General features: G+C 38.2%; 1 protein-coding gene across 8 annotated transcripts in view; it reads right to left on the bottom strand.

The window, feature by feature from the left end:
• LOC132126336 (membrane-associated guanylate kinase, WW and PDZ domain-containing protein 1-like) overlaps positions 1-26,164 on the bottom strand; it is a 127,375-nt gene that overhangs the window by 5,587 nt on the left and 95,624 nt on the right. For 4 of the 8 annotated variants that reach the window (XM_059537542.1, XM_059537535.1, XM_059537538.1 and 1 more), the window contains 12 exons: positions 25,580-25,696; positions 23,996-24,181; positions 23,275-23,910; positions 14,280-14,311; positions 12,654-12,897; positions 9,905-9,996; positions 8,588-8,780; positions 7,175-7,477; positions 4,503-4,706; positions 1,815-1,908; positions 1,368-1,446; positions 810-953 (listed from right to left, as the gene is read on the bottom strand). In XM_059537542.1, the coding sequence (XP_059393525.1) occupies positions 810-953; positions 1,368-1,446; positions 1,815-1,908; positions 4,503-4,706; positions 7,175-7,477; positions 8,588-8,780; positions 9,905-9,996; positions 12,654-12,897; positions 14,280-14,311; positions 23,275-23,910; positions 23,996-24,181; positions 25,580-25,696 (2,324 nt within the window). The remainder of the gene's footprint in view (positions 1-809; positions 954-1,367; positions 1,447-1,814; positions 1,909-4,502; positions 4,707-7,174; positions 7,478-8,587; positions 8,781-9,904; positions 9,997-12,653; positions 12,898-14,279; positions 14,312-23,274; positions 23,911-23,995; positions 24,182-25,579; positions 25,697-26,164) is intronic. The other 4 variants (XM_059537540.1, XM_059537536.1, XM_059537537.1 and 1 more) reach the window with 4 other exon arrangements.

Below are 26,164 nucleotides of genomic sequence, written 5' to 3'. Positions count from 1 at the left end.
GACCACTCGTAAAAAATAATAGCTTCCTATCATGACTAATCCTTAGGCTAATAATATAGATGCATTTATTCTAATTAATTTATCATTTAAAAAATAATATAACATTGAATATATATTTCAATTTAATTAATATTATATAAAAATAATAAATGTCCATCTATTAAAATTCATCCATCACTTGAAACATTAATAATATAATATAATATAATATAATATAATATAATATAATATAATATAATATAATATAATATAATATAATATAATATAATATAATATAATATAATATAATATAATATAATATAATATAATCAACAGCTTAAGACCACTCATATAAATAATAGCTACCTATCATAACTAATCCTTGGGCTATTCTTTTTGGTGATATGTGTCCCTGGACCACAAAACCAGTCATAAGTAGGTATATTTTAATAAGGGTATATTTGTGTTTTTTTTTTTGCACCCTCAGATTCCAGATTTTCCAGATTGCATCTCAGCCAAATATTGTCCTATCCTAACAAACATAAATTAATGGAAAGCTTTTTTTATTCAGCTTTCAGGTGATGTGTAAATCTCAATTTCAAAACATTGACCCTAATGGTCCAGGGTCACATATTTGGTCATATTTTATATGTCTTCACTTTTTCTTTTGATCAATTTACTGCATCCTTGCTGAGCAAAAATATTGATTTCTTTCAAAAATGATAATTCCGTAATGAGGTCACATATAATAATAAGTCCAAGTCACTACGTTTTAGATTAAAGTATGATAAAATCCAAATATCTGTGTCCTGATTTACATCTGCACATACCCTCATCTTTCCATTTCGCACGGCTGCTCCGTCCTCTGCAAGTCTCAGCACATACAGATCCATGTTGTACTCTCGACCCCCTCTAAGGCTGAAACCAAAGCCTTTATTGTCCCTCTCCAGATCAACAGAGTAGAACTCAGCATCCTAAAACACAAACAAATACAAGCCAAGGTCAGTGATGAATCGATAATTGCATTTTTTTTTTATCTAGGCTCCCATTTCAGCAAAGGAAATGAAAGCCACCTCCAGGAAAGTCACATGTTTTTGATAATAGATGCATCAGAGGGATAGCTTAAATAATTGATCTGACTCTGATGATATTTTAGGAAGGGAGGGAAGGGTTGGATAGTACCATTGGGAGATAGTGACAAACACACACACAAAAAAGTTCAAAATACCACCTTAGAATCAGGGAACCTCAAGAGTAAAATGAGTCATGTGCTTGTCACAAATTGGCTTTGGTGTTTCAAACCTTTCGCCTTTTTGCTTTTTGACGGTTCATCTGACTACTGACATGCCCTCTCTCAGAGGACCAAACATCTAAAGTGAGTGATGTACCTGATTTGAAGGTTGTGTTGGAGCTGGAGCTTGTGGGGCTTTGAACTCAAAAGACTCCTGTTTTGGTTTGGTGTTGTTTCTGTGGGAAAAAGACAGTGACAAAAATTTGGTCAAATTATGAGCACTGACATACAGTAACAATATCTGATTGTTATGGCATAAAGAAGAAGTATTTTGTGCACACAAAGGCTGCATTGGTTAAAATATGGTTACAAAAATATTGCGAAATATAACTGAAATTTAAAATAACTTTTCTATTGTAATATTTAAATATTAAATATTTATTATATACATATTAAAATAAAATTATTCCTGTGATGCAAAACTGAATTATTAATCCACTCTTCAGTGTCACATGATCTTTCGGAAATCATTCTAATAGTCATTATAGTATATAGTATGGCTGTAAGGTTTGGGTGTTGTTGAGTTCAGGTGTGTGGTGTGTACCTTGGCTCAGGTGCAGTTTGTTGTTGAGGTGTGTGTGTGGTAGTTATAGTTGCAATCTTCTCAGCGTTGGTCAGCAGTGATGCATTGGAGGACTCTGCAGGAGGAACATCACAAATGTTAAGGAATTCAGAGAAGCCTCTACATTATTACTCAGAATGCATCTGCAGAGTGTAAATGTACCCTGTGGACCAAGTATCAGAGGCCCATTTTCCATACATCGAAACATTAGTGCTAGTGCACCGTGTAAGCCCACTCCAGCTGGGCAGCAGGAACAACGGCACATTTTATCATTCTGGCTGTAGCTATCGTCTCACAGATTGCATTATAGCCTAATGCCTGAAAGCCATGCAAAGCCGAACATCCAATTCCCTTCTTCTGCCTGTAATCACATATCGCAATCTACCCTCACATTAGCAATTACAACAGCTTGTGCTGAAGGGACAATTCATCCAGAAATGAATATTCTCTAGCATTTATTCATTCTCACACATGTGTGTTGGAACATAATAAAGATATTTTAAAGAATGATCATGCTGCACAGTAAATAGTTAAGAGTCTGCGAGTTTGAAATCAATTTGAGACCTAAAGAAGAAGATCAGATTTACCATGATTAATTATAAAAAATTCGGGGAAAAAATGCGAAATATTATAGCAATTAAAAATTTTTTTCTGTTTAAATATATTTTATAATTTCACTTTTTTTTATCCTGTGATGGCAAAACTAAATTTTCAGGAGCCTTTACTCCAGTCTTCAGTGTCACATTATCCTTCAGAAATATTTCTAACAAGCTGATTTGCTGCTCAGTTATTATCACTTATTAATAATGGTTATTATTTATGATTATTATCAATGTTAAAAAAATATAAAAGACAAATGTTTTTGCTGACAAATATTTTTGCGCAAACCATTTTACATTTCTTTTCTGAATTCTTTGTTGAATGGAACGTTCAAAAACAACATTTAGTTAAAAAAAAAAACTTTTATAACATTGTAAATATATTTACTATCACTTTTGATCAATTTGTGCATTTTTGCTGAATAAATGTTTTAATTTTTCTTTTCTTTTTTTCAAATCCCCAAACATTTTAATTGTAATGCATCACAGTTTCCACAAAAATATTAAGCAGCAAAAACTGATGTGCACTGCTAATGAGAAATGTTTCTTGAGCACCAAACCAGCATATTAGAATTATTCTATATCTCCTTTTGTCCATTTTTAGGTGTGAACTTTTAGTTTAATTGATCTCGGATCATTTGCTTTGACCGCATCAGCCTAGCTCTTAAGTCAGCTGTCACCAATGAAATGCAGGCTGCTGTTGCTTGCGCTCAAAGCTGCTTTAATTCTGCCCCACTGCGCAGTCACTGTGGGAGAGAGGGGGCACTTTGATGAGTGCACAGCCCGTGAATCCCACCGTCTCAAAATAGCCCTTCCCCATCACTCTGTTGGGAAAAGACTTGACGTTCTCTCTCTTTCCTCATCTCATGGATTTATCGTATTTTTTCCTTTCTTCTCCACTCAGAAAGCACAAGAAATGCATAAATTATAAATTATTCTTAAATTAAGCAAAGAAACTAGAAAAAAGGCTACAGTTCAGTAACTGCAGTAGAGTAACACCAAGGGAGCCCAGTCCAGGGAGATCCAGTAACATCACACGCCAAAAAATAAATAAAAAATAAAACCCACAATGAAACCTCATTGCCTTTCTGTAAACACAATCAGACGTGCACACCCACAGTCTGTCAATTTTGGAAATTCCCATAGAATGCCAGCACTCTCTTCCTCTCTGATTAAAGAGTATGAAGAACTCTCAGACAAACCCCAGTGTATTTGGCATCATGCATTAAAGCTGAGACTTCACTGGAAACTGCTTTCTCATTATTGCATGCCTTCCCGCTGAGGAAAACACTCAATGTAGTGCACAGACACACTGGCACATGCAAGCACATATGAACCATGAGCAGTTATACCATAGGCAAACACTTATGTTTCAGTGTCAATTCATGCTAACCTTGTAGGTGAGATGAGACTTGATCAAAGAAAATAAAATGCTTAGTACAAATTATTGATATAGGTTTATTTTTAGTGTGAAAAGTGACTTGGGTTCAAAATCCAAACTGAATTTAATACATTGAACTTGACAGCCAGTTACCATCATGCAGTTTTGTTGTATGGAAAAAGGCAGCTCTGACATTTTGGTCCAAACGAAAAAAGGAATAAGAGTATGAAGCAAAATGAATGCTTGAATGGGTAGACGATGACAGCTGCAAATGATTTGCAGATTTGAAGTGCAACTTGATACACCTGTTCAAAGTGTTTTCTTAAACTTTCATTTAAAAAACAATTGCCACTTAAATCTCCAGGGAAACATTCAAATGTGTATGGCGCTTCTGCACGACTCTGTCTGTTTCCCGATCAACATTGTTGGTGTGCCATCTGTCATTATTACAACAGCACAATATGAAGGCGTTCTGCCTCTAAGGTTAAGAGCGTGTTGAATATTTATTATGTTGATCCACTCGCAGGTTACTGTTCATTATTTGTATTCTAATAATGCTGAATGTATCATCTACATTATTACTGTGACTCGTGAGAGCAGCATGCTGAGAAGCCGTGCTATTACACATATTACACACACCCACATGCACTAATATGCTCTCACTAATATGAATTAGAGAGAGGAACTGACCGTCTCCTGGAATGATCCGCAGCGTCACCGTGTTTCCAGCCTCTTTGATCAGGTTGACGATATCCGAGTGGGACTTATTGGTGATGGAGCAGCTGTTTACAGCCAGGATCCGGTCTCCGACTTTTAGTTTCCCACAGCGGTCAGCTGGGCTTCCCTCGATGATGCGACCTATTTTATGAGGCATTGCCACACATGCGTTTCCAGCTTTTGGCCAACAGTGATTGAGCATGTATGAGTTTTAATTAAGATGGTTATTTTTGATTTTTTGGTGGGGATGGAGAAAGGGAAACAGAAAGAGAGAAAAAGGAAAGAGAGAATGTTTAGGGGTTAATATACCAAGCCACCAAGCCAAAGTGCCAACATTTCTCATAGAATGCCCACAGAATGTACCCTGAAAGCAAAACACACCTTGTGACAGACAAAAGCATGTTACTGAATGGACAGCAAAGGTATGAGGGGTGTGGGGTGGCAATAGCAAGAATTTGGCACTATTAAAAGGCATTTGCATGTTACAGTAGATCACCCTGAACATCATTTCTGTAGCACTCTTCAGATCCTGTGAATAATCTTCACCACCACTTATGAATTATTCATTACTTGAAAAAAGGTGTGAACTCTTGAAATTCCCTCAGAGCACCGCATTGTGATAAATTATGAACAACAACTGGGAAGCATTAGGATTACTCAAGTTTGCACTTTGTGGTACCCTTCAGCATGACAGTTGATGCAAGCCGTTTTGCTCATTTTTGCTGAATTCAATCACAAAAATATTGCAACACAAAAAGGCTAAGGACCATTCGAACAGAACACCTTTTTGCAAAAAAAAAAAAAAATGTTTTTTAAAAGTTGAGCAAATTGAATGTTGTGGTTTTATAGCCAGAAAAAAAAAAAAAAAAAATGAAGTAAAAGTAAATAAAGCAGACTGGCCCCTAAAACACCTTTTTATTGTGATGAATCAAGGCTCAGGATCCTTATTAAAAGTCTTTCTTTAATATTTGACCTTTCAGGCAACCAATTTTAGGTGTAACATCCTGTAAAATATACATGTTTGATCAATCTAAATGCAGTGATGGCATGTTAGCACAACTATAAAATATTAATTCAACCTATCATGCTGGTCACACCGCTATGAAGATGATTGGTTGTTTGATTGTAATACTAATGATTTAACTGTGTTTATGCTCTGAGGTCGAGGTGACTCTGGCACAGGAACTCATGCATTTCATCACTGTAGTAAACTAATGCCAAGCATTGCTTGCTCGATGTTATTCATCTCAAACACGGATCTGTCATTCCTCTCTTCTGTCATAAGGCTCTGAACAAAACTCCCAAATGGAGTAATCACAGAGCCTTGCTGGATCCAGTTTTCACTTACATGAAGGCTGCCAACGGCACTATTGTGAGTTTAAAAAGTGGAAGTGTTCTGATGAACATAGCAAAGAAAGATCTGAGTGTGTAAACATGGGATGTCATGCTCTATTTGATTTTTTTAATAACTTGATCTCTCTATCAATTACAGTTGGTTAAAAATACTAATTGTTGCTGGCAACTGCTAAGACCAACCGGTGAGATATGGCCAACTTAAATGTTGTTTCACTAACTCGACAGCCATCTTGTGTAATGGAGACTGCTCTGGTTTTGGGAAGTAGAACAGAAATAGAGCCCCACGCAGAGAGGGTGGATATCGAACCCTGCTTCAGGCAGACATTGCAAGCACTTCCTTTTGCACTAGGAATATCACAAGACATGCAGATTGGCATAAGGAGAATATGAAGAACCCACACCCACCAAAAACTGAAAACCACATCCAAAGTGCCTTTCAGAGGCAAAAAAACTCCCAGAAAAAAATTGTGAATCCTTCAGTCATTTTCTCTTTTTATAATATAAAATACGGGATTACTTTGCTTTTTCCCATTTATGCATTTAACAGACAATTTTATTCAAAGTGATTACAGTGCTTTCATGTCATCATTTTAAATGTTTTATGGGATCAAATTCAAAACTTAGACATTGGTAGTGCCATGTTCTACCAACTGAGCTACAGAATTAAAAACATTTTTTCTTTACCAAATTGATAGCTAGGGCCAGACAAAATCTGCAGACTCACAATTTTATGTGCTGATTTTGGAAGGGAAAAAACCCTGCAGAATAGACCCTTTTTACAGACTGTGATTCTGGCTTTCCACAGTTATTAATATCGTAAATCCAGCAAAGTTTTTTATATTTTAATTTTTTTTTAATGTAATATTCATTTACACCACTATATTTTGTGTTTTATTGGCCTGGTATTAAATTACAGAAAACTGGTTAACGTTGCTGCACATCTGGCTCAGAGAGAGTAAGCAAACTTGATACTTTCTTTCTTCTGATAAGTGTAATCAATCTCAATATTGGTTCCTTTCTTTTAAGATGTCATAGAAATGCTGTCATAGACTTTTCTTTTGCTGTTGGGGCAAAATTATATCCATGATAGTTTCTGTTCACCTCTACATCAGTTTATCCAAATATGACGACTTCTGCTTCTGAGAACCTCGGAAAAATGTGAAAAGGGTCCATTCTATTTATTTAATACATTTAAAGTGTAGACTAAAGAAAGAAAGAAATTTGTAACAACTAAGTGTAATGCATTAATTAATTATTTAATTTAAAAAAAGCTATCCGAGCAATCTTACCGAAAGTGGTGCCTGTTTCAGGCCTCGACACGGATGACACAATGACAAATCCGAATCCCTCGTTCTCTCCACGTTGGATCTCCACATCGTAGGGCTGGATGGCACTGGGGACCACCGTGTTGTTGCTGCCGCCCCCGCCGCCGCTGCCGATGCCGCTGGTGGAGCCCGAGCCGGAGCTGACTGTGTTGAGGGAGTTCTGGCTGCCCTGAGGCGTGCGCTTCTCCTCAGTCAGAGACGGGCCCTGTGTGCTGCTGTGGTGAGAGGAAGCCGGGGAAGGAGGCATCTCTCCATCCACCTTTGCCACTGAGGAGCAAGAGGGTTGGGGGAGGGTTAGGAAGGACACTCTGAGGGATTTATGTTCTGCACGTCAATGAGAAACCAGCTCCTCGTCAACCAGCTCGACACGAAAAGGCTTGGACTCAATCACAGTTATGATCAGGACATGTAATTACATTAACCAACTGTCCTCAGATCATTAAAAATTGAGTAATCACCATTTCCCTGGAAGTTTAAAATATCTTGCCCTGCTCTCTTACAATGGTTACACTGGGACTTGTATTCAGGTAGGTGATCTTGGAGGACTGAAAAATAGTAACTTATACTTGGAGACATATGGGACTGAGAGGCCTGCCCAGATTAATTAGCCAGAGTCAGCAGGCGTACCCTTATTATCATGTGCCATGAACTCTCATTTAAATAAAGTCTGTCTGATAGGAATTGATAATCAGACCGCAAAATCCTGCATAATTTACAATTCCACTAGTCATGCTGGTCATTACGTTCGGGTTGTGGAGTGCAATAAGTGCACATTTAAGCTGCAATTAACACTTAGTCTGGATTTAACTCTACCTACTGATATGTGTGATATATGACACTGATAGGAAAGAGAACTGATGATCTTTCCTGGTCATAACAATTCCAGAATCCAGAATTAACGTACAACAGACAGCTTTTATTTGTACTTGGTGCTCAGAGGTGACCGTTTTGTAAGTTAAAAAAGGCAAAAAACTGACGAAATGCATGCATTTCAAATATCTATCTATTCAATAACTTTCTAATGCATGGTTAGGTTAAATGCTGGAGAATTCTATTTTGAACTCAGTTCAAATGCATGATCCAAATAAATCCTATGTTTGTTTGTTTTGTTTCTCCAGAACTTCATGTGATGACACATACTTTAAGCCATTGAAACAGAAATGGCAACAAAATTCAAACATAGCTTGACTTTGTGATTGACTCTGGCTTATCCCATCATTATCTCCGCAAGTGACACATTCACCTGTCTGCAACAATAATGCAAGAAAAACTGCTCAAATAATTCTGTTTTCATAGGAACAAAATTGATTTTTCAATACAAATGTAAAACACAGTTTCATGACTTATACAGACTTGAATGTTTCTCAGCCTGCTTACATCCATATCCAGTCTTGCGCCTCACGGTCAGGTTGACGTGACCCTGCTTTGCGGCTTGTTGCATGAGTTGAACGACTAGCTGATGGGATTTTCCCACAACAGCCGTTCCATCCACACAAATAAGCTCATCTCCTGATCGCAGACGCCCATCTTCATCGGCAGCTCCATATTTCACAATGTGGCCAATATAAATCTGTAAGTCAGGAGAGACAGACACAGAAAGACAGTTAACAAGAAAAAATCCTCACAACTCACAAATCTTTGCCAAAGTGAATACCACTCCTCGTGGTCCATCACTTGTCAAACTCAGGGTGTCAATGTCGTGTCAAGGGGATTCATTTTACTGACACACTGACATTTTTGCTTATTTTATGACTAATTGTTGTGAAATGTTCTCCAAACAGTAAAACCTCTATGGATTTTTTTACACCCCTTTACCAGTCGAAAAGAGAAGTATTGCAGTATTTCATTCTTCAAGGACTAGAGTCTGAGAAACCGTCTCATCAGTTCAAAGATGTAACATGGCCTCATTAAAGGGAAGAACTGGTGGTCTGAGATATATTTTCTGACTGATCGGGGCTGTACTGCACAGATCAAAGCTTTTGTCAGCCTACACACACAGGGCAGATGCTTTCACTGGGCACAAGTTTTACCAAAAGCTGAGTGTTATTTGGGTATCATGCAAAAAAAAATATAAATATCAGATGAAAATCTTAAATTTAAAACTAAAATAAAATAAATTTAAGAAATTAAAAAAAATCAAAGTTAAAGCTAAAATAGAAATAAAAAAATAGAAAAAATAGAAAAGAAAATAATGTTCAAAATAATAAATTCTATATTTATTTAAACATAAGTAATAGTAAAATAACACTGCTGTTCACATTAAACAGTCGAATCCATACAATACAATGAATAGTACTAAATTATCTTTTGTTTAAGATGTTGGGATAGATTGTATATGAATGCATAAAATAAAAGTATATATTTTAGGACCTGTAACTGGTCACAATTTCCTAACCTTTTTACAACTTCAAAACTATTTACCTTCATCGTTTCATTTTTTAATGGTTATTTATTTATATATAAATTATTTAAATTGTATATATTCTATGTAGACCGTATGACAGCTGCATGAATAATAATTACAAAACGTTTAGCAAAATTGAAATAAAATAGTTTAAATAGTTTTATATCTAAATTACAATTAGCCCTAACCACAAGACTGATTAAAAAAATAAATAACTGATAAATATAGAAAAATGAACAAACTGACTAGTACAATACTTGCAGAACTGCACAAATGAGGCCTGCACTCACCGGCTCGCCAGGTTCATTGCCTCCAAGGATCCGGAATCCAAAGCCGGTATCTTTTCTCCACAGGAAAATATCCTGCTCCTGGTAATCAGGTTCTGAAAAGGAGGAAAAATAGCTTGAGAACATGATCAATGGATCTGCAAAATGACGCACAAGCTTTGATTTATAACCTTAACCTCCCACATTCAAGAATGGCTGCTGGTTCGAGGTGGTAGAAAAGCGAACAATGTCACTTTAATGATTGCATCTCAAATCTGGATTTTTTTTTTCTAATTGGTTCACACCAGTGAAGGTTTGATATAATGACTACTTTGCTCAAATGAATTCGCATAGCATAATCTGATTATCAGGTATTCCCTTCAGGGAAAATGATAAGCACTGACAAGCATGCTTAAATCTAGATTACAGATCAAGTGAAGCGAAAGACAGAATCCAGAGGTCTTTTGAAGCAGCTGTGCCCTTGAGCTTTACACCACAGCACTTCCACGTCAAATTAGACAGGACGAGCAACGGCAGAGCTTCCCCCTCTTTTAGACTTGAAGCCCTGCAGACATCAGCAATCTGTCAGGTTTTACATTATTGACCCTGTAGCTTTCCAATGCATCACATGATGTTCTGCCAAGGGACATTTATGCCTGTTAAGTAAGAGACAGCTGGAAACGGTTGCTCTGGCCAGAAATTTCTGACACAGGTTTCCTGGAGATCTTTTTTAAACAAGCTTACTTTTAAGAATGGCCTTCAGTTTGCAAATGCTCTGTGTTTGTGGATCTACTGCAAAGCTATTGTAATGCAGCTGGACGTGTGGAGCAGATGGCAGATACAAGGACCTCCGTCTTGAGTCCAAACAGATGCACAGCAATTTACTGTAACAGAGACAGGAAGTAGAATGGCTCCAGAGCCATACAAAATGGCTGCTGCATGGGCAATTTTCCCATACTGTTCGATCTCCATTAAGCAGCAAGGATGGCTGTGGCAGACTCTGCAAAATGTGCATTATGGCAAAGACAGAACGTCAGCTTAGATTCATTTGCGTTAAAGCCTCTTAATGCAGCTGCTCACTGCTCACACTTATTGGACTGAATGTTCTCAAGCTGGTACCTTACAATCCATTCAAGGACTTCAACAGTGTAGTCTGATAATGAAACTGACTACCATGAGCTGGTTCTTTTAAGTGATTCAGAAACATACACCAGAATCAGTGAATCTTTCAAAAGTTTGTAAACACGTTTTCATTTTGTTGTTCATTATTGAAATGTTATTATCTTTTGACTATTTATTTATTTATTTTATTAAATTATCTTTGGAACTTAATTTTTTCCCAAAAAGGAAAAGTACTTAAAAGACCTGTTAATGGAGTGGAGTTCATTTAAAGGAGTGGAATATTTAAGAAATATTTACATTCTTTGCGCTCCCAAGTCCCAACATCTTCTTACTTAAAGGACTTGCTAATGAGAGACACTAACAAAAGCAGAAACAATGAAGACACTCCAAGTAAGCGAAATTTTCCAACCCAAACACTGGAGCACTCCATTCCACAGCCTCACATCTTCTGAAGGATATTTCTGTTAATTAGCCCCTCTGCTCTGGCACACATGAGAGTAGTATTGGATTCACTGTCTTCCACCACTACCAATTATATGCACATTTGTCAAAAGATGTGTTCTAGAGCGCTGAAGCGTGTGAATGCACTGATGGCAGGGAGGAGTGTAATTGGTCAGAAGTGCCTCGCCGTTCACAGTGGATTCTCACTGGCGTGAACGAGTAGGCGAAAGCAAAGTGAAGGAAAGAAGGATTGGGAAAGGCTAATGAATAGCTTTGGAAGTACAGATGACGGGCTCATCTGAACACAGCTCTCTGATCACAACAGACATAGCAGATCCTAACTGATGGCTAATGGTTTACATAAGCTTTGGACAGCTATTTGAATACCGAAAGACTACAGCCGTACTCAAAAGGACGTTTGATGTTAATGGACTGCTTGGCGGTGTCACCAAATTTAAAAAACACAAATTAATGTCTGCTACCTTATATAGAAGATTGAGCAACCATGAGTGGTTAAAAATGATAATTTTGTTTATGCATAAATTCACTATTAAGGCAAGACCCCAAGTTGAATTTAACTCTAATAAAATTTAATATAATAAAACCCCAGCTAAGAATTTTACTCACCATACATCCCAAGTTGATCGGTTACATTAAGAATTGCATTTTTTTCCCATTGCATTACAAGTTTTCTGCTTAAACAAACTCTACTTAAAAACCATCAGAAATTAGATACTGCAAAGTTTGGTGTAAGTGCAACTGAAGTGCAGAATACTGAAAATTTCATCCATTGAAATTGAACTCTACGGATGCAAATAGGTAAAGAATAGATAAAGCGCAATAAAATAAACACTTTAAAATGTATTAAGCATTTTTTTATGAAAAGCATTTGGCTTTTCATAAAAAACGTTATGAAAAGCCAATTGATCCAAAAACCAACCAAAAGTTGCCTGTAGAGTCTTGCCTTAAAATAAGTGACTGGCAATAATCTTTTACACCAATGTTAGATAATGTTAATTTCTCCAACAAAAACATTTTTAAGACCCCAAAATGTTAATATTCAGCTAAAAGGTAAATCACAATAATCATACAAGGAATCCAGCCTGTTCCCAACCAACCAAACCTTATATCCCATTACAAACCAAATATAAAGAAGAGACCCAGTGATCCGCTGCCAATGCACCCGCCACCAGAAACCCATATTACTTACGCCTACTTTCATACATGCTCCTGGACTGGGCCCAGATTTTAAAGGGATCTGGTTTCTTCTGGAGAGTTCCGTCTACTGGAGGGTCCTGGGGCAGGCTTGGCAGGGGCTGTGAGGGGGGCGGTGGGGCGGCTGACTCGTTGAGCAGGGCCTGGGAGGCATGGAGGGGGGAGTCAGTGTGGATGCTGCGCTGACTGGACACGCTGTGCTGGGAGCTGCCCTGACTGTCCTTGCGCTCCAACTGCTGCTGTAGTGGGGCAAAAAAGAGAGGAAACATGAATAGAAAAGAAAGAAAAACACCACAACCTCCAAAGCGCCTTTAAGATGGACTGCAGGAATTGAATAAATGTGAAGCAGGCAAGGGAAAAAAAGAAACACGAATGATTGATTTGAAGGACAGAGTGACGCACAACTCTCCTTACCTCTCCGTCAGGAATTATATTGGCACATTCAATTGCTATTTTAATATTCTGACTCAACTATCATTCAGCCTCACCTTCTCAACCAATACCCTCTAAGCAATTCAACTCATTATTTCAGCTTTAGTTATCATATTTTGTAAGCTTGTTTCATAAAATATGTATGCAGTGAAGCAAGTGATTCCTTTGTGTAGACGGTCAGATTTTCCAAAATGCTCATTCTCAAATAAAGCTGGAAAAAATAATGCTTTGCTCAAACTTCATTAAAAGAAGATTACCAACCAACATTTTGACAACTTAATTTGTAAAATGTTCACTTCAATAAAAATACTCCTGTTTTTATAATTAATATATAAATGAATTTACATTTGAAATCATGTTTTAATATAATGAATACATCATAATTTAATTATAAAATTCCACTAGTTGGGTCGGGTTACGACATTTATATGGTTCTCTCTTCTACAAAGTCATCTGAAGTTCTTTTTAAACCCACGCACACACCTCTGCATCTTTTTGCATCCCAGCACAGCCTACGAATCTGTGCATTAAAGCAGACATCCAGAAAGGAAATAAAGAAGAAATCCAGCAATAAAAATGAAACCACAATTCAATAAGTAGCTAATAAATCCATCCAAATAAAACAGAGGCCATTTGAGACTTTAGAGACACTCGTCTGTTATTGGGGAGACATACAAGCATAGACTCCATTTCAACAAAGTAGAAAAACCCAAGGCTGCCATTTTACCAGAAGAATGCTGATTATTGTTTCTACTATCCACAGACTCACTGAGAGCTCAAATCCAATCAACAGTCTGGTGAAACTCAAACGATTAAAAACAAAAACGCTTTAATGCCATTTAAGTCTCTGAAGCTCAATAGATGGAATCCTGCTGGTTTTCTTGTCTTTGGTAAATCATTAGAGGGCTATTACAGGACGCCCATGTGACCAATGAAACCAGCCCTGCACCCAGGGGTGAACACCCCCCTCCCAACCCTGACCACATGGTTTCAGCGTCCACCTCAAAGCATTTGCATTGAAGTGAACATCAGACTCTTTCTGCCAGAACATCACCATTGTACAACCTCTTTTGAACACTAGACCAATGACACAGATAATGAGCAAAAGGATTCGAAAACAACGTGAAGAGTAACAACAAAAAAGCCAGAGAAAGTGAGGGGAGAATGAGAATAAAACACCTGTACTCACAAGTTTAGGGCTTTTCTTCGCAGGTGCCACCCCTACAGAGAGCAAAAGAGACAGAAATATTAATTGTGTGCACACAAATACTTCACCTTCCCCACAGGCACAAATCTGAAAGCAATCCCAAGATAGATGGATGACTCCAATCAGGGCGCGTGGTGTGGTGGCAGTCCCCTCTCTCTTTCCGTTTCTTCTCTCGTTCCTTTACTCTGAGGGCAGTGCGGACCATCCGCATCAGAAGACCGACCCACATTGACCTGGTTAAATGCTAAGCAGACCCTGTAGACTTAAAGGGTCCTGCTTATGTAAAACTCAAAAGGAGATATTCAACAGAATGTCCTAGCTGCCCGTTTCCATATAATAAAAATCGACTGACCAACGATGTTGGTCGTCATACACCACAAAGAAAAAAAAGCAGCTGAGACATTGTACGAAATATTTCCTTTTACATTCTACGCAAGGTTTACGGACTACATGAAGGCAGAGATCTAATTTCAGGGAGAACGATCCCTTTAAACCCACCAGACACTGCGCGAGAGATGAAGACAGAAAAAGAGGAGAGCGAAAGATAGAGAGAACGAACGAACGAGACACAGGAAGAGAAACAGAGAGGAGCTTATTCCCAGACAGGTGCTTAGCTATTACCCATGGAGAAGGAGTCCAAGATACTGAACATTAAATTATAGGCAACGGTCAGTTCTCCTCTTACTGAAACCATCTTCCAGCGTCCCTGCCCCTCGCGATGTTGTTGCCGAAGGATCCTGCATCTAGAGCCAGTCCTTGATTCTCCTGTCTTTTGAGCTTCTCTTTTTTCTCTCCCTCTCTCTCTCCTTCTTTTTGCCCTCCCCCTCCTTGTTTCGATGAGCATCACCCTCGCTCCGTCCTCATGTGTTTTCTCCTTCTCTCTGTTTCTCTCTCCCCGACGCAAGCGTTCTCGCGCTCGCTTTACCATCATACTCCCTCCTCCAAACACCGTTTCCCTCCCACTTCTACATGCGCCGATGTGCCATCGCCCCCTCCCACGCCTCCATCAGAAAGGTTGCATCTGACAGGCCATGCATAAATTATGCATTCAAGGATAAATAGATGTGCACGTCATTTATAGCAGAGAAAAGCTGGAAACTGTTTTAAAATTGTTTCCACTACAGCAAGATTCATTAGTGTGATCACGCCAAACGCAAGTCTGCTTGTGATTTCGCAGCAGGGTGTGTGTTTCACTGCATGGTGCTATAAGATCCTAAGCACGCGTGTATGTGATCGTTCCTTTGATTCCAGTCTGGCATGGAAAAAAGGCTGCTTATTGTGAAGCTATTCCCTTGAGAGCAAGTCGTCTGCGTGTGAGCACGCCCACAGTAACACATATGCGCACTTGCGTCCAGCCTGTCCTGCACACATCGCTCTCTCTTGCAAAGTGCTTCTGCTTCTTATTCTGATACATCTCCAGGTATTCAATCTTCCATTGTCCTTTCTTTCGCAAATTGACCTGCCCCATCAAGCCCTGCCTCCAACCTGACTCATTATCCCCAAAACAAACACGCTCATCCTCTGCAGTCTGCCGCCTCCCTCCTCTCAGACCCTCCCTTTCCTCTCTATTCAGTCTCCACTAGAGTCCATTAATTGTTAAAAGTTATTGCAGCATCTCTACACACCCTTTTTGCAAACACGCTCTCATGTTTTCTCTTCTTTATGTATTCACTTCAAATCTCACACCACATCTTTTAGTCTGGTACAGTAGTGCATCTTTTCTGAAACCATTGCAATCATTTGACCTCTGGTCTTAAAGTCACATCATTGTCATATACTTTTTTATTTATTTATGTGTACTTTTAATTTCATTCATTTTTACACATTTAAGTTACATCAATACAACTAATTTAATTTATTTTATAATATTACAGTAATAGATGACACACTTCTTCAAATCTGTTCTGATGAAGAAACAAACTCCTCTATATCTAGGATGACCTAAGGGTGAGTAATTTATTTTGCTAATTTTCATGTTTGGGTGAACTATTTCTTTAATTGCCTCTGGGAAATTTATGAAAATGTAATTTGAATAATAACACAGATTATATGTAGGCCAGGAATAAGTAATACTTTTTTGAACTACCATTAAAGCCTCTCAATTCAATCAAATTAAATTTTTAATATTGATACATTTAACTTAACGTTGATTCCAATGACCTCAAGTGTAATTTCAGCAATTTCACAGTTGCGCAGCAACAAGAAGGCATAAAAAAAGTCTGCAAGTTTTAGAGTGGATCTGTGCGGGTCTGATTTTATAACCCAGTGAGTGTCTGGAGGTTGTTGCTTATAGAGGAGAGATGCTGCCTAATACCTTGTAATCAATCAATCCATTTCACTTTACTGGGCACATAATGGCTTTATCTGAATCCCAAAAAGCAGTGCTGCTTGCTGAATGAAAAGCAAAAAAAGTGAGCAATGCATTAAAGTGGATAACTCTTATTGTGATTGCTTCTTAACTCTTGGACCGGTTTCAAATTCTATAGTCATGCAATCTGAGGTAGTTTCAAGACCCCTGCCATTTCCGCTTCTCCTCCTTTAGTGCAGAACTGACACCATCTGAGCTCAACCAGTTCGTTATTTATTCAAAGGCTTGGGCAGAACAGCCGAGAAATGTCAACTGACACCAGTTATATTTCAGTTTTGCACAATTTTCAGATATTTAGAAAATTAAGTTAAATGATTCAGCTCACACATTCAAACTCAAATTATCAATATTGTTGTTGTGAGAAACCAAGAGCTCCCTCCATAACCGTGTTGAACATGCCATCGGAGGTCAGCAGGAACACTGGTGACAGGTCAGCATGAACCACGGCTCAGGAACAGAGGAGGCTAATAAGCAGGTTTAGCAGAAGAAGATTATGATGCATTGCATGTGCACACGCATGTGCATAAGGGCATGAAGAGAGTGCAGGGTTTGTACTGGACCCCCTTCCTCGGCCAGGCTGATAGGAACAGATTCTGACAGTCAAGACCATCTGTCAGTGATGCAGTCTGACACGCAAAGGAATGAAAGACAGTCTCCCAAGGAGCCGCCACAACAGCATGTGAGCCTCTGGTACAGTAATGTCCCCTACTTTAAATTCTCCAGCTGTTAAAAGTTGTTTGTATTCAGATTGGCTGTCAATGTTTTTAACATCCATCAGTTGGGGAAAAAATTAATTTTGAAAGCTATTCCAACTAAACAATTTTCATAGAACTGAAATTATAAAAAAAAACTCAATAGGCAGTTATCATTGCTCATTGTGAATGGCCTTTATTAAAATTAAAATTTTTATCCAATAATCAATTTTGACAAATTTTGTGATAAATCCAAGATGGCATTTGAATGGAGAGAAATGTAAATTCTAAATACATTTAATTGAATACTGTAAAGTTTCAATAAAAATTATTTTAATGTAAGATGTTGGACAAAGAGAAATTTTGATTATAATTATTTGTGTAATTGCTGGCAATGAAGAGTGTTTCAAATTGTCCTCCTGACAGTTACAAAATGGCCTTATTATACAACTCCCAGCACACTAGGTATAACACAGCTTATTGTGTGTATATTAGAATAGTCTTAAACTGACATGGCCTGCAATTGGAGGTGGCAGGGCATGAGGTGATGTTAAAATGGCCCTGCACACACACACACACACACACACACACACACACACACACACACACACAGAGAGAGAGAGAGAGAGAGAGAGAGAGAGAGAGAGAGAGAGAGAGAGAGAGAGAGAGAGAGAGAGAGAGAGAGAGAGAGAGAGAGAGAGAGAGAGAGAGAGAGAGAGAGAGAGAGAGAGAGAGAGAGAGAGAGAGAGAGAGAGAGAGAGAGAGAGAGAGAGAGATTCAGCTCTGATGGCTATTGTACTACTTCCCCTCCATTGCTTGTGTGGGTGGATTCAGTAGGTCCACACGAACATGTCAATCAAATCATTCAAGGGTAACACGTCATGAAAGAATAAGATGCAGAGTGGACTTGAAAACACCTGTCTGTCTCTTTCTGTCCTCACTGCCTGCTGGAATTTGTTCCAGAATGTGATGCGCCTGCATGTTGTGTGAGAGACAGACCCCTCCGCTTCATCATTTTAGCAGGAAACCCCACCGCAAAGTGCAGCAGAGCATCGTCATGGAAACAAGGTGTGAAATCGTGTGATTGGTGGGTTCTATGCTTCACCCTTCAGTAAGCCAAAGGGTGAGCAGTCAGGAAGAAGACGCTCCTCACAACCATTATCTAAAAACAGATTTTTCACCAAAAACCTCTTGATTTAATACAGAGCCAGGCCACCACTTCTTTTGGACCACTGAGTATTTGTCTGCAGCTCCATTTATTTTTGCTGCTGTACTATTCAGCAAAAATTAATGCAAAAAGTGCAAAAAAAACAAAAACAAAAAAAAAACCTTGCAGGAATGCTTCCTTCTAAACATTAAATCAAGTTACTTTCACACACACCAGTAATCTCACGGTTGTTTATCTTCCACTAGCTTTATTTGTCCAGCCAGAAATGAAAAACTAGACAGCGATGCGGTTTCATCCTTAAAAAACCAGCTTAGATTAATTTCCCTGCTGGTTTAAGGGCCGTTCACACCAAGAACAATAAGTGTAATGAATGATACTACTAATGTTTGCGAATCTTTCTTATTCTTTGACAATAGGAATGTACACAACACACAACAATAACCACATGAAGAAACAACAGTTGGAAACACTTTCAAACTGAGAATAAATGATCAATCAAAATTCTCCCATCTTTAATAAGATGAAGCATTTAAAGAGGTAGACGACATAACCGTTGGTTCGGATAAATGTCTATAAAGTTATCATTAAGCTGATGATATTCACTTTATGATAATTACAGAAACAAGAAATGCTTTCTGACAATTCTACTATGATTTGAGTGATTAAGAGGAAAACAACTTGAAAGTGTATTAATATTCACTGGGAATATTTGCAGTGACTTTCAATCTTTGAATTCAGAGACTTAAAATAGAACATTTGTGAACCTATTCACACAACTCGCAAAAAGTTATTTGTTATTATTCCCTGTCATCTTAAAGGACTTTATTTGAGAGACAGAAATGAGGAGCACAAACATAAAACCATGCCCTCTATTCAATATTAATTAATATATTAAGTATATTCAGATTCAAGCAGACTTTAATGACAGTAGGTGAGAACAGCAGCCCGACAAATGTGTGTTTCACTCTTGGAACGAATAGTTTAACGTTTTATGATTTGTTTTGTGTTTTCATTTCCCTCTTGGTGGGGATAAGCCTTAACACACTTAATTGGATGCTTGGAGCAGCAGCTAATGAGACCAGATTAGCCGATGCCTGAGTAGAAGCCGGTTTCATATTTGCTGGGGAAATCGAGATATGCGCTGTCATTGCTGATTGATGACTCATAAAGGGAGAAGATCAGATAGAAGTGTGCACCTTTTCATTTCATCACACGATCTATAGCCATCCCTTACTCTCTTTCTCAAAGCTCCAGCAGCAGAAATGGCCTTCTACATGTCACAGCACTAGCGATTTCACCCTGACAAAAATACATAAACATACACACTTCAAGGAGACAGAATGGACCTTTGGGCCACTGACTCAAAGCCATGATGCATTCAGCTCACAAACACACATTTTGTTGAACTGATTACCCTGGGCACAACAGATGCATACATTTTCTTTATTCTGAGCATTTGCAAGTGTGACATTTCGACCTGAACAGCCGAGTATTGTCTAGGGGAAAAAACTGACAGCGGTCAAGCCTCACGGGAGAAAAAAAGTCTATGATGGCAGCCCAACGTTGGAAACCACAGGTTTGGTTTTATGCTCTATCAAGCATAACAGAAGATCATAATTAATGCTTGGTTTTTGAAGGAATATTTTCTGTGTTCAGTTCAGTTTTCTGGGTACTACATTACCAAAAGTTATGACTTAAAAAGTTTAGAGTTGAAATTACAAAATTTTTAACAGAATAATTAATGTAAGTGCTTTTATAAAATTACAAGCTTCACATTTCTGCTTTAACACTTTAAAAATTTGCCCCATTCACTTTCATATGTCTCATGATCATGATCATCATTTGTTTATATTAATAACCTTATAATTTATAGATTTTTTTGTAAAAAAAAAAAAAAAAATCAAATTATTTAAAAATGAATAAGTTAAAGTTATTTAAACATTCACTTTCCTTTGTAGTAATCAACATTATGCTGTGATGGCTGTTGATTGAGTTTAACCTGCATTTAACCCAAAATAGTTCTTTAAGGAAAACCACAGTGTTACAGTGCAACAGCCTGGTTTTAATGTGCAAGTAAAATGTTCAAACAATGATGTGCCAGTAATAAAGCTTTAAGACCACCAACCTAACCTGCTGGACCAGAGGCACAAAAACAGACAAAAGCTAAAATGAAGATCAAGTGAAGCCAAACCATCTATAGGATCAAGATCTATATACGAGTCAATTATTCAGAGAACCACCAGAGCCACAGTGCATCTCCTACAATGAGAAATGGGTTTTAATAGGCCAAACATGGTGCAGAGTCAACATGTGAGTATTTGTGTGTGTGTGTGTGTGTGTGTGTGTGTGTGTGTGTGTGTGTGTGTGTGTGTGTGTGTGTGTGTGTGTGTGTGTGTGTGTGTGTGTGTGTGTGTGTGTGTGTGTGTGTGTGTGTGTATATGTGTGTGTGTGTGTGTCTGTCTGCTTATTTATGTGTGGTGGGATATGCTGCATGACATCAAGGCCAGTAATTAAAGGTAAGATGTGAGCACAGAGAATACTTAAAACATCCCATACACATTTGAGAGACTTTAGAGAACATCTTTGGTGTGAACTTTTAAAGGTTTTAACATAAATGTTTTATCTTTTTACCCTAAGGCCCACATATATTGTTAGTAAAGGTATTTTGCACCAAAACAGTCATGGTTTAGTATTAAATTATCATTACCCACCCTCTCTCTGACCTTTTGCAGCTTTAAGATTTATAAATAAACATTCTGCAAATGTTAGCAAAACATAATTTGAAGGAATACACACACACACACACACACACAATTATAATTAAATTGTAATTATAATTAATTGTAATGTATATTATTATATTATATTATTATTTTATTTTATTATTATTTACACAGCTGAAAAATATATCTAGTTATACTTTAAGCCATATAGATATAAAACAGAGCATTTCTGTCCTGCTATCTTATTCTGTGTAATTCATAAATTACACTACAAGTTGTGTGACGTCAGTTCAGTAGGCCGTCAAATCCTGGAGGACAATTTGGCTTTACTGAAATAGCAAGGCGGCAGCTCTATTGATGAGCCATAAAAGATATAAGCACTGCACACACTTTTGTTTACATGCTGGTAACTGTCCCAAATGACAAATGGGGATGTTTTAATACAACAGGCTCTGGCCTTGCAATTGGCATGCAGCAATTTCCTGGCCTGTTAAAAGCACTTACACAAGATGGATAAAAGTGCTTTCAATTCATCAAATTAATAATCCGAGTGCCAGGCTCTGACTGAATGCACTGAGAACAGGGAAAACAGGTTTTAAAGTTCTGAAAGACCTCGGGATTTGTGTGCGCAAAATTCTTGGGGTAATTCTCTGCAACTTTCTATGAGATGTAACTTGCTTCTTTAACAGTGGTATTCAGGGTTTTGTATCATTTTACACACACACACACACACACACACACACACACACACACACACACACGTCTCTCCTTTCTTCTTAGTCTGTCTCTTGGTTTCTTTCACTCTCTCTTGCCATCTTTAAGGCTGAGGATTTCCACCAGTAGCAGGTAACCACAACATTCCCATCTCAGCTTCTTCCCCCAAAATTCAAAAGAAAGAGATAGCTGTGTGGAGGTATCAGATCAGGGTTAACAGACAGCTGATTTTTGCAGGTCTCAAGGGAAAAGACCTCTCACCTGAGACTGTCTCTGTCTGGACACTTTCGTGTCATTCTCTCTACATCTGCAGTGCATGAGCTCTCATTCAGGAACTCATTCTTCCTTTTTTGTGGTTTCTTTTACGTATACTTCCATCTCTACACTTGAGTGGCAAGACTTTAAAAAATCTACATAAAGTCAGGTCCATATTGCAGGACCCTGTTCAAATTCCCATGCACAAGAAAACAACAGCAGAGTCAGAAAAAGCGAGAAAGGGAAGCTTACTAGATTTCTAAAAGCAGAAGCTCCCACTTAAACAGGAAACAGCGGCCAACCAGAAACTGTTCTGGGAGATTAGAGATTTGTTTGATAGGGATGCATATCATACATTAATGTTCTAAAGTTTGGGGTTAGGGTTTTAAGTATTTAATACTTTTAATCAGCAAAGATGCATTACATTGATCAAACGTGATAGTAAAGACATTTACGATGCTACAAAAGATTTCTTTTAAAAACAAATGCTGTTCTACTAAATCTGTTTTCATCAATGTGATAATAATGAGAAATGTTTCTTGAGTATACGAATCATTATGTTAGAATATTTTCTGAAGGATCATGTGACACTGAAGACTGAAGTAATGGTGGCTGAAAATTCAGCTTTGCCATCACAGGAATCAACTAAAATTTATACTTTTTTAATATATTAAAACAGAAAACAGTTATTTTAAACAGTAATATTATTCACAACATTACTCTTTTTACTGTATTTTTGATCAAAAAGCATGCATTCTTGGTGAAAAAAAGAATAATATATTTTTTTTATCTTCTCGATCCCACAATCTATTTAGACAAAATAGTACAGAATTTTTATATCAACTACTTATCGGTTATCAGCCATAATATAAAAATTATTATTGCTTAATGGCATCTTTCAGAAATGTTTTATCTGTGCAGTCTAATGATGCCATAAACCCTGTAAGCTTTGACTAACAGAGCTTAGAAAGTTTTTCACTTGCAAGTGCCTGCTGTGAAAGCATTCTTTTCTTGCTTTTTGATAACATTTAAAATCATAATTTCCTTGTGAGCTCACCTCTTTGCACCAGCATGGTCACCTCACTGCCTTTAGGGCACTTGCTGAGCAGATCGACCACCTGATTGTGCGTCAGGTTCTGCACATTCCTCTTGTTAACCTCCATGATGATGTCACCCTCCCTCAGGCCTCTGCATCGTGGGTAATCCACTATCTGCTTCACTCGCTGGCCTCCCCCAGACGGGCTGTCTGCTATTGTGAAGCCAAATCCTTTGTCACCCTTCTCCATGTGGACAGTAATGAGCTCGGGCTGGGTTGCGATCGAAGACGCCAATGTCACCACATCGCTGGGATAACCGTGAGAGCCATTGGAAGCCACCTCTGCTGAAGGGCTGTTGGGGCGAGGTGGGTCACTGGAGCCATTCAAACTACCGCCGCCACCTGTAGTTTCACTCCCGTGGCTTGATGGCGAGTCATAGCTTTCTTTTCCATTGACAATGATGGGCTCCTTGTCCAGAATTGCCACAGAAGTCACCAGGCTGGTGTTGGGGTCATCAGGGTCAAAGGGTAAGGGGTAGCCACGGCAAAGTTCAAGGTCGACCATAGAACCGATAGGGATGGACTGGAATATCTTCACAACCTGGGCATGTGTGTAACCCAACACGCAAGTGTCGTTCACACTCACGATAACGTCACCTGTGGGAACAAAACAAACCAGGTGTTGGCCCTAGAACGAAAACAACTCAAAGATGTGTTATGAGATCACAGTTTTCAGTTGTACCTGTTTCCATCTTTCCATCTAGAGCGGCTGGTCCATCAAGCACCAGACTCTTAATCTGCAGGAACTCGTCTGGTTCGTCTCCTCCTACCACGGTGAAGCCAAACCCACGCCTACTCTTCTTCAGCTTGGTGTTAATGAATGTCCCCTTCAGTTCTGCAGGGTTCCTTGTGAAAAATGGCTTCCCTCCTGCAGTAAGAAAAAGATGGCACCATTTGTGAGGTATGGGAATATGTGAAAGTAAATCTGTTGGCCCCTCTATATGAGATGGTTATGGATTGATACCTCTGATTATTACAACACAGCAAATCTTAAGAACATTTTGAGTTTCAAAAGCTGTAGTTAACTTTACCTTTCTATCTATCCATCTATCTATCCATCTATCTATATATCTCTTACATATCTATAGCTCTGTCTAACTTTAATCTATAACTTTAATGTCATGTCAACATCCTAATTGAACCTTCATGAGAATAATTTTGTGAAATAACTGTTTTGCATTATCATAGTTGTACAGCAAAATGGCAAAATGAATGTTAGTAGATGCACCAGCTGGCTATCAGTCCTAGATCAGAGCAAAACTGCTGTTAGTACAAGATACAAGTTAGAATGAGAGGAGAGAATGGAGGAGCGAACACAGAAGAAGAAGCCAATCACAGGCTAGAAAGATGACGTATGATTTGTTCATCATGGTTTGTTTTGACAGAAGAATTGGTGAAAGCTGCAGAGATACCCTAAGGAGAGAGAGACACACTGTACACTGAATGCAAATGACTGGACTTGATAAAGATATATATATGTATGCATGAGGGAAAACGTGACAGACAGAGAAACAGAGCTGTCCGTAACACAGTAAAATCTAAATGCACACATATGCACAAAATGAATATACAATGGGGTCCAAAAGTCCGCTAGTGTAAATGTATGTTGTATTTCTATTTTCTAATTTAATACAGATTTTTCATTACAGATTATATTGCGAACATACCAATTTGAGTGAAAAAGATTTAAATGTGATTCTGAATCCTAGAATTTCTATGGAGCTATTATAATTCCACTGAACAGAATCTTAACACTGTGTGTTTTGGTGTGTGTGTGTGTGTGTGTGTACGTATATATACACATACATATGTCCAAGGTCATCTTTTTCTAACATATTCATATTTTTAAGAGCATAAGCATTGGCTGAATTTTAATGCATCAAATCATTACTGATACAATCTTTTGAAACGACAGCATTTACTTCATCCTTGACTTTGACCATGATGCATCTTTTGTATCTAACATTTTAGAAAGCCACCACAGAAATTGAACAAGTGCCCGCATCAAGACACCTGAGAGAAATGGCACATGGTGTGAAGAAAAATGCATTATCTTCCACAAAAAAAGAGTGTTTACAAATCTTTAAATAAGCAGCTTATCATCAAGTGTTCAAACAACACAGGGACGGACGAGACAGAGAGCTGAGGGAAGAAAGACTTGGAAAAAGTGAAAAGGAGTGAGTGAATAGTGAATGTCCACAGAGGAATACGCCACGCACAGGTGTGTATGTGTTTGTTACAAACAAAAAAAGGAGGCAGCACATACGTTTAGCCCCCAGTTGGGGTGCTAGTGGAGGGGCGATGCCGGGTTCTCTGTAAGTCTCTTGGTGGTTAGCAGCATAGCTTGCTAGCGGTGCTCCTGTCGAATGCTCCTCTATCCATTCTGAAAGAGTGAAGGGTGCACTTCCTTTTTCGTGTGTCTCTCAAGCCAATCGCATTTCCAGTCTATTCAAACTAATACTGAGGCTGTGCAGCTGCCAGCTTTACACCTTTAAAGCCCCCATGGTGTCCTAACTTCCTCCAAGTATAAAACGTGCATATTGTCAGCACTGTATCACAATCAGGGGCAGAATATGAGATACTTTTGGACTTGAGGGAGAAGTTATTAGATAATCAAGAAAGCAATATTCAGCTGAGTTGGCTGGGAACAAGATCAAGGACATGTCCCAGCATGGCAACCTGCATTTGAGTAGAACTTTCTAAAGAATGAGTAGCCTTTAACATGAGCTCATAGTTCATTCTCTTAAGGGTAAAGTTCCAAACTTGTATGACTTTCAGAATCAAAATCAGTTTATTAGCATTGTTTATTAGTAAAGATTCTGTTCTTTTGTTTTCAGAAATGGTGACAGAA

The sequence above is a fragment of the Carassius carassius genome, chromosome 44, assembly GCF_963082965.1.
Source record: "Carassius carassius chromosome 44, fCarCar2.1, whole genome shotgun sequence".
NCBI classification, from domain to species: Eukaryota; Metazoa; Chordata; class Actinopteri; order Cypriniformes; family Cyprinidae; genus Carassius; species Carassius carassius.
This window is presented reverse-complemented; position numbering and strand designations above follow the sequence as displayed.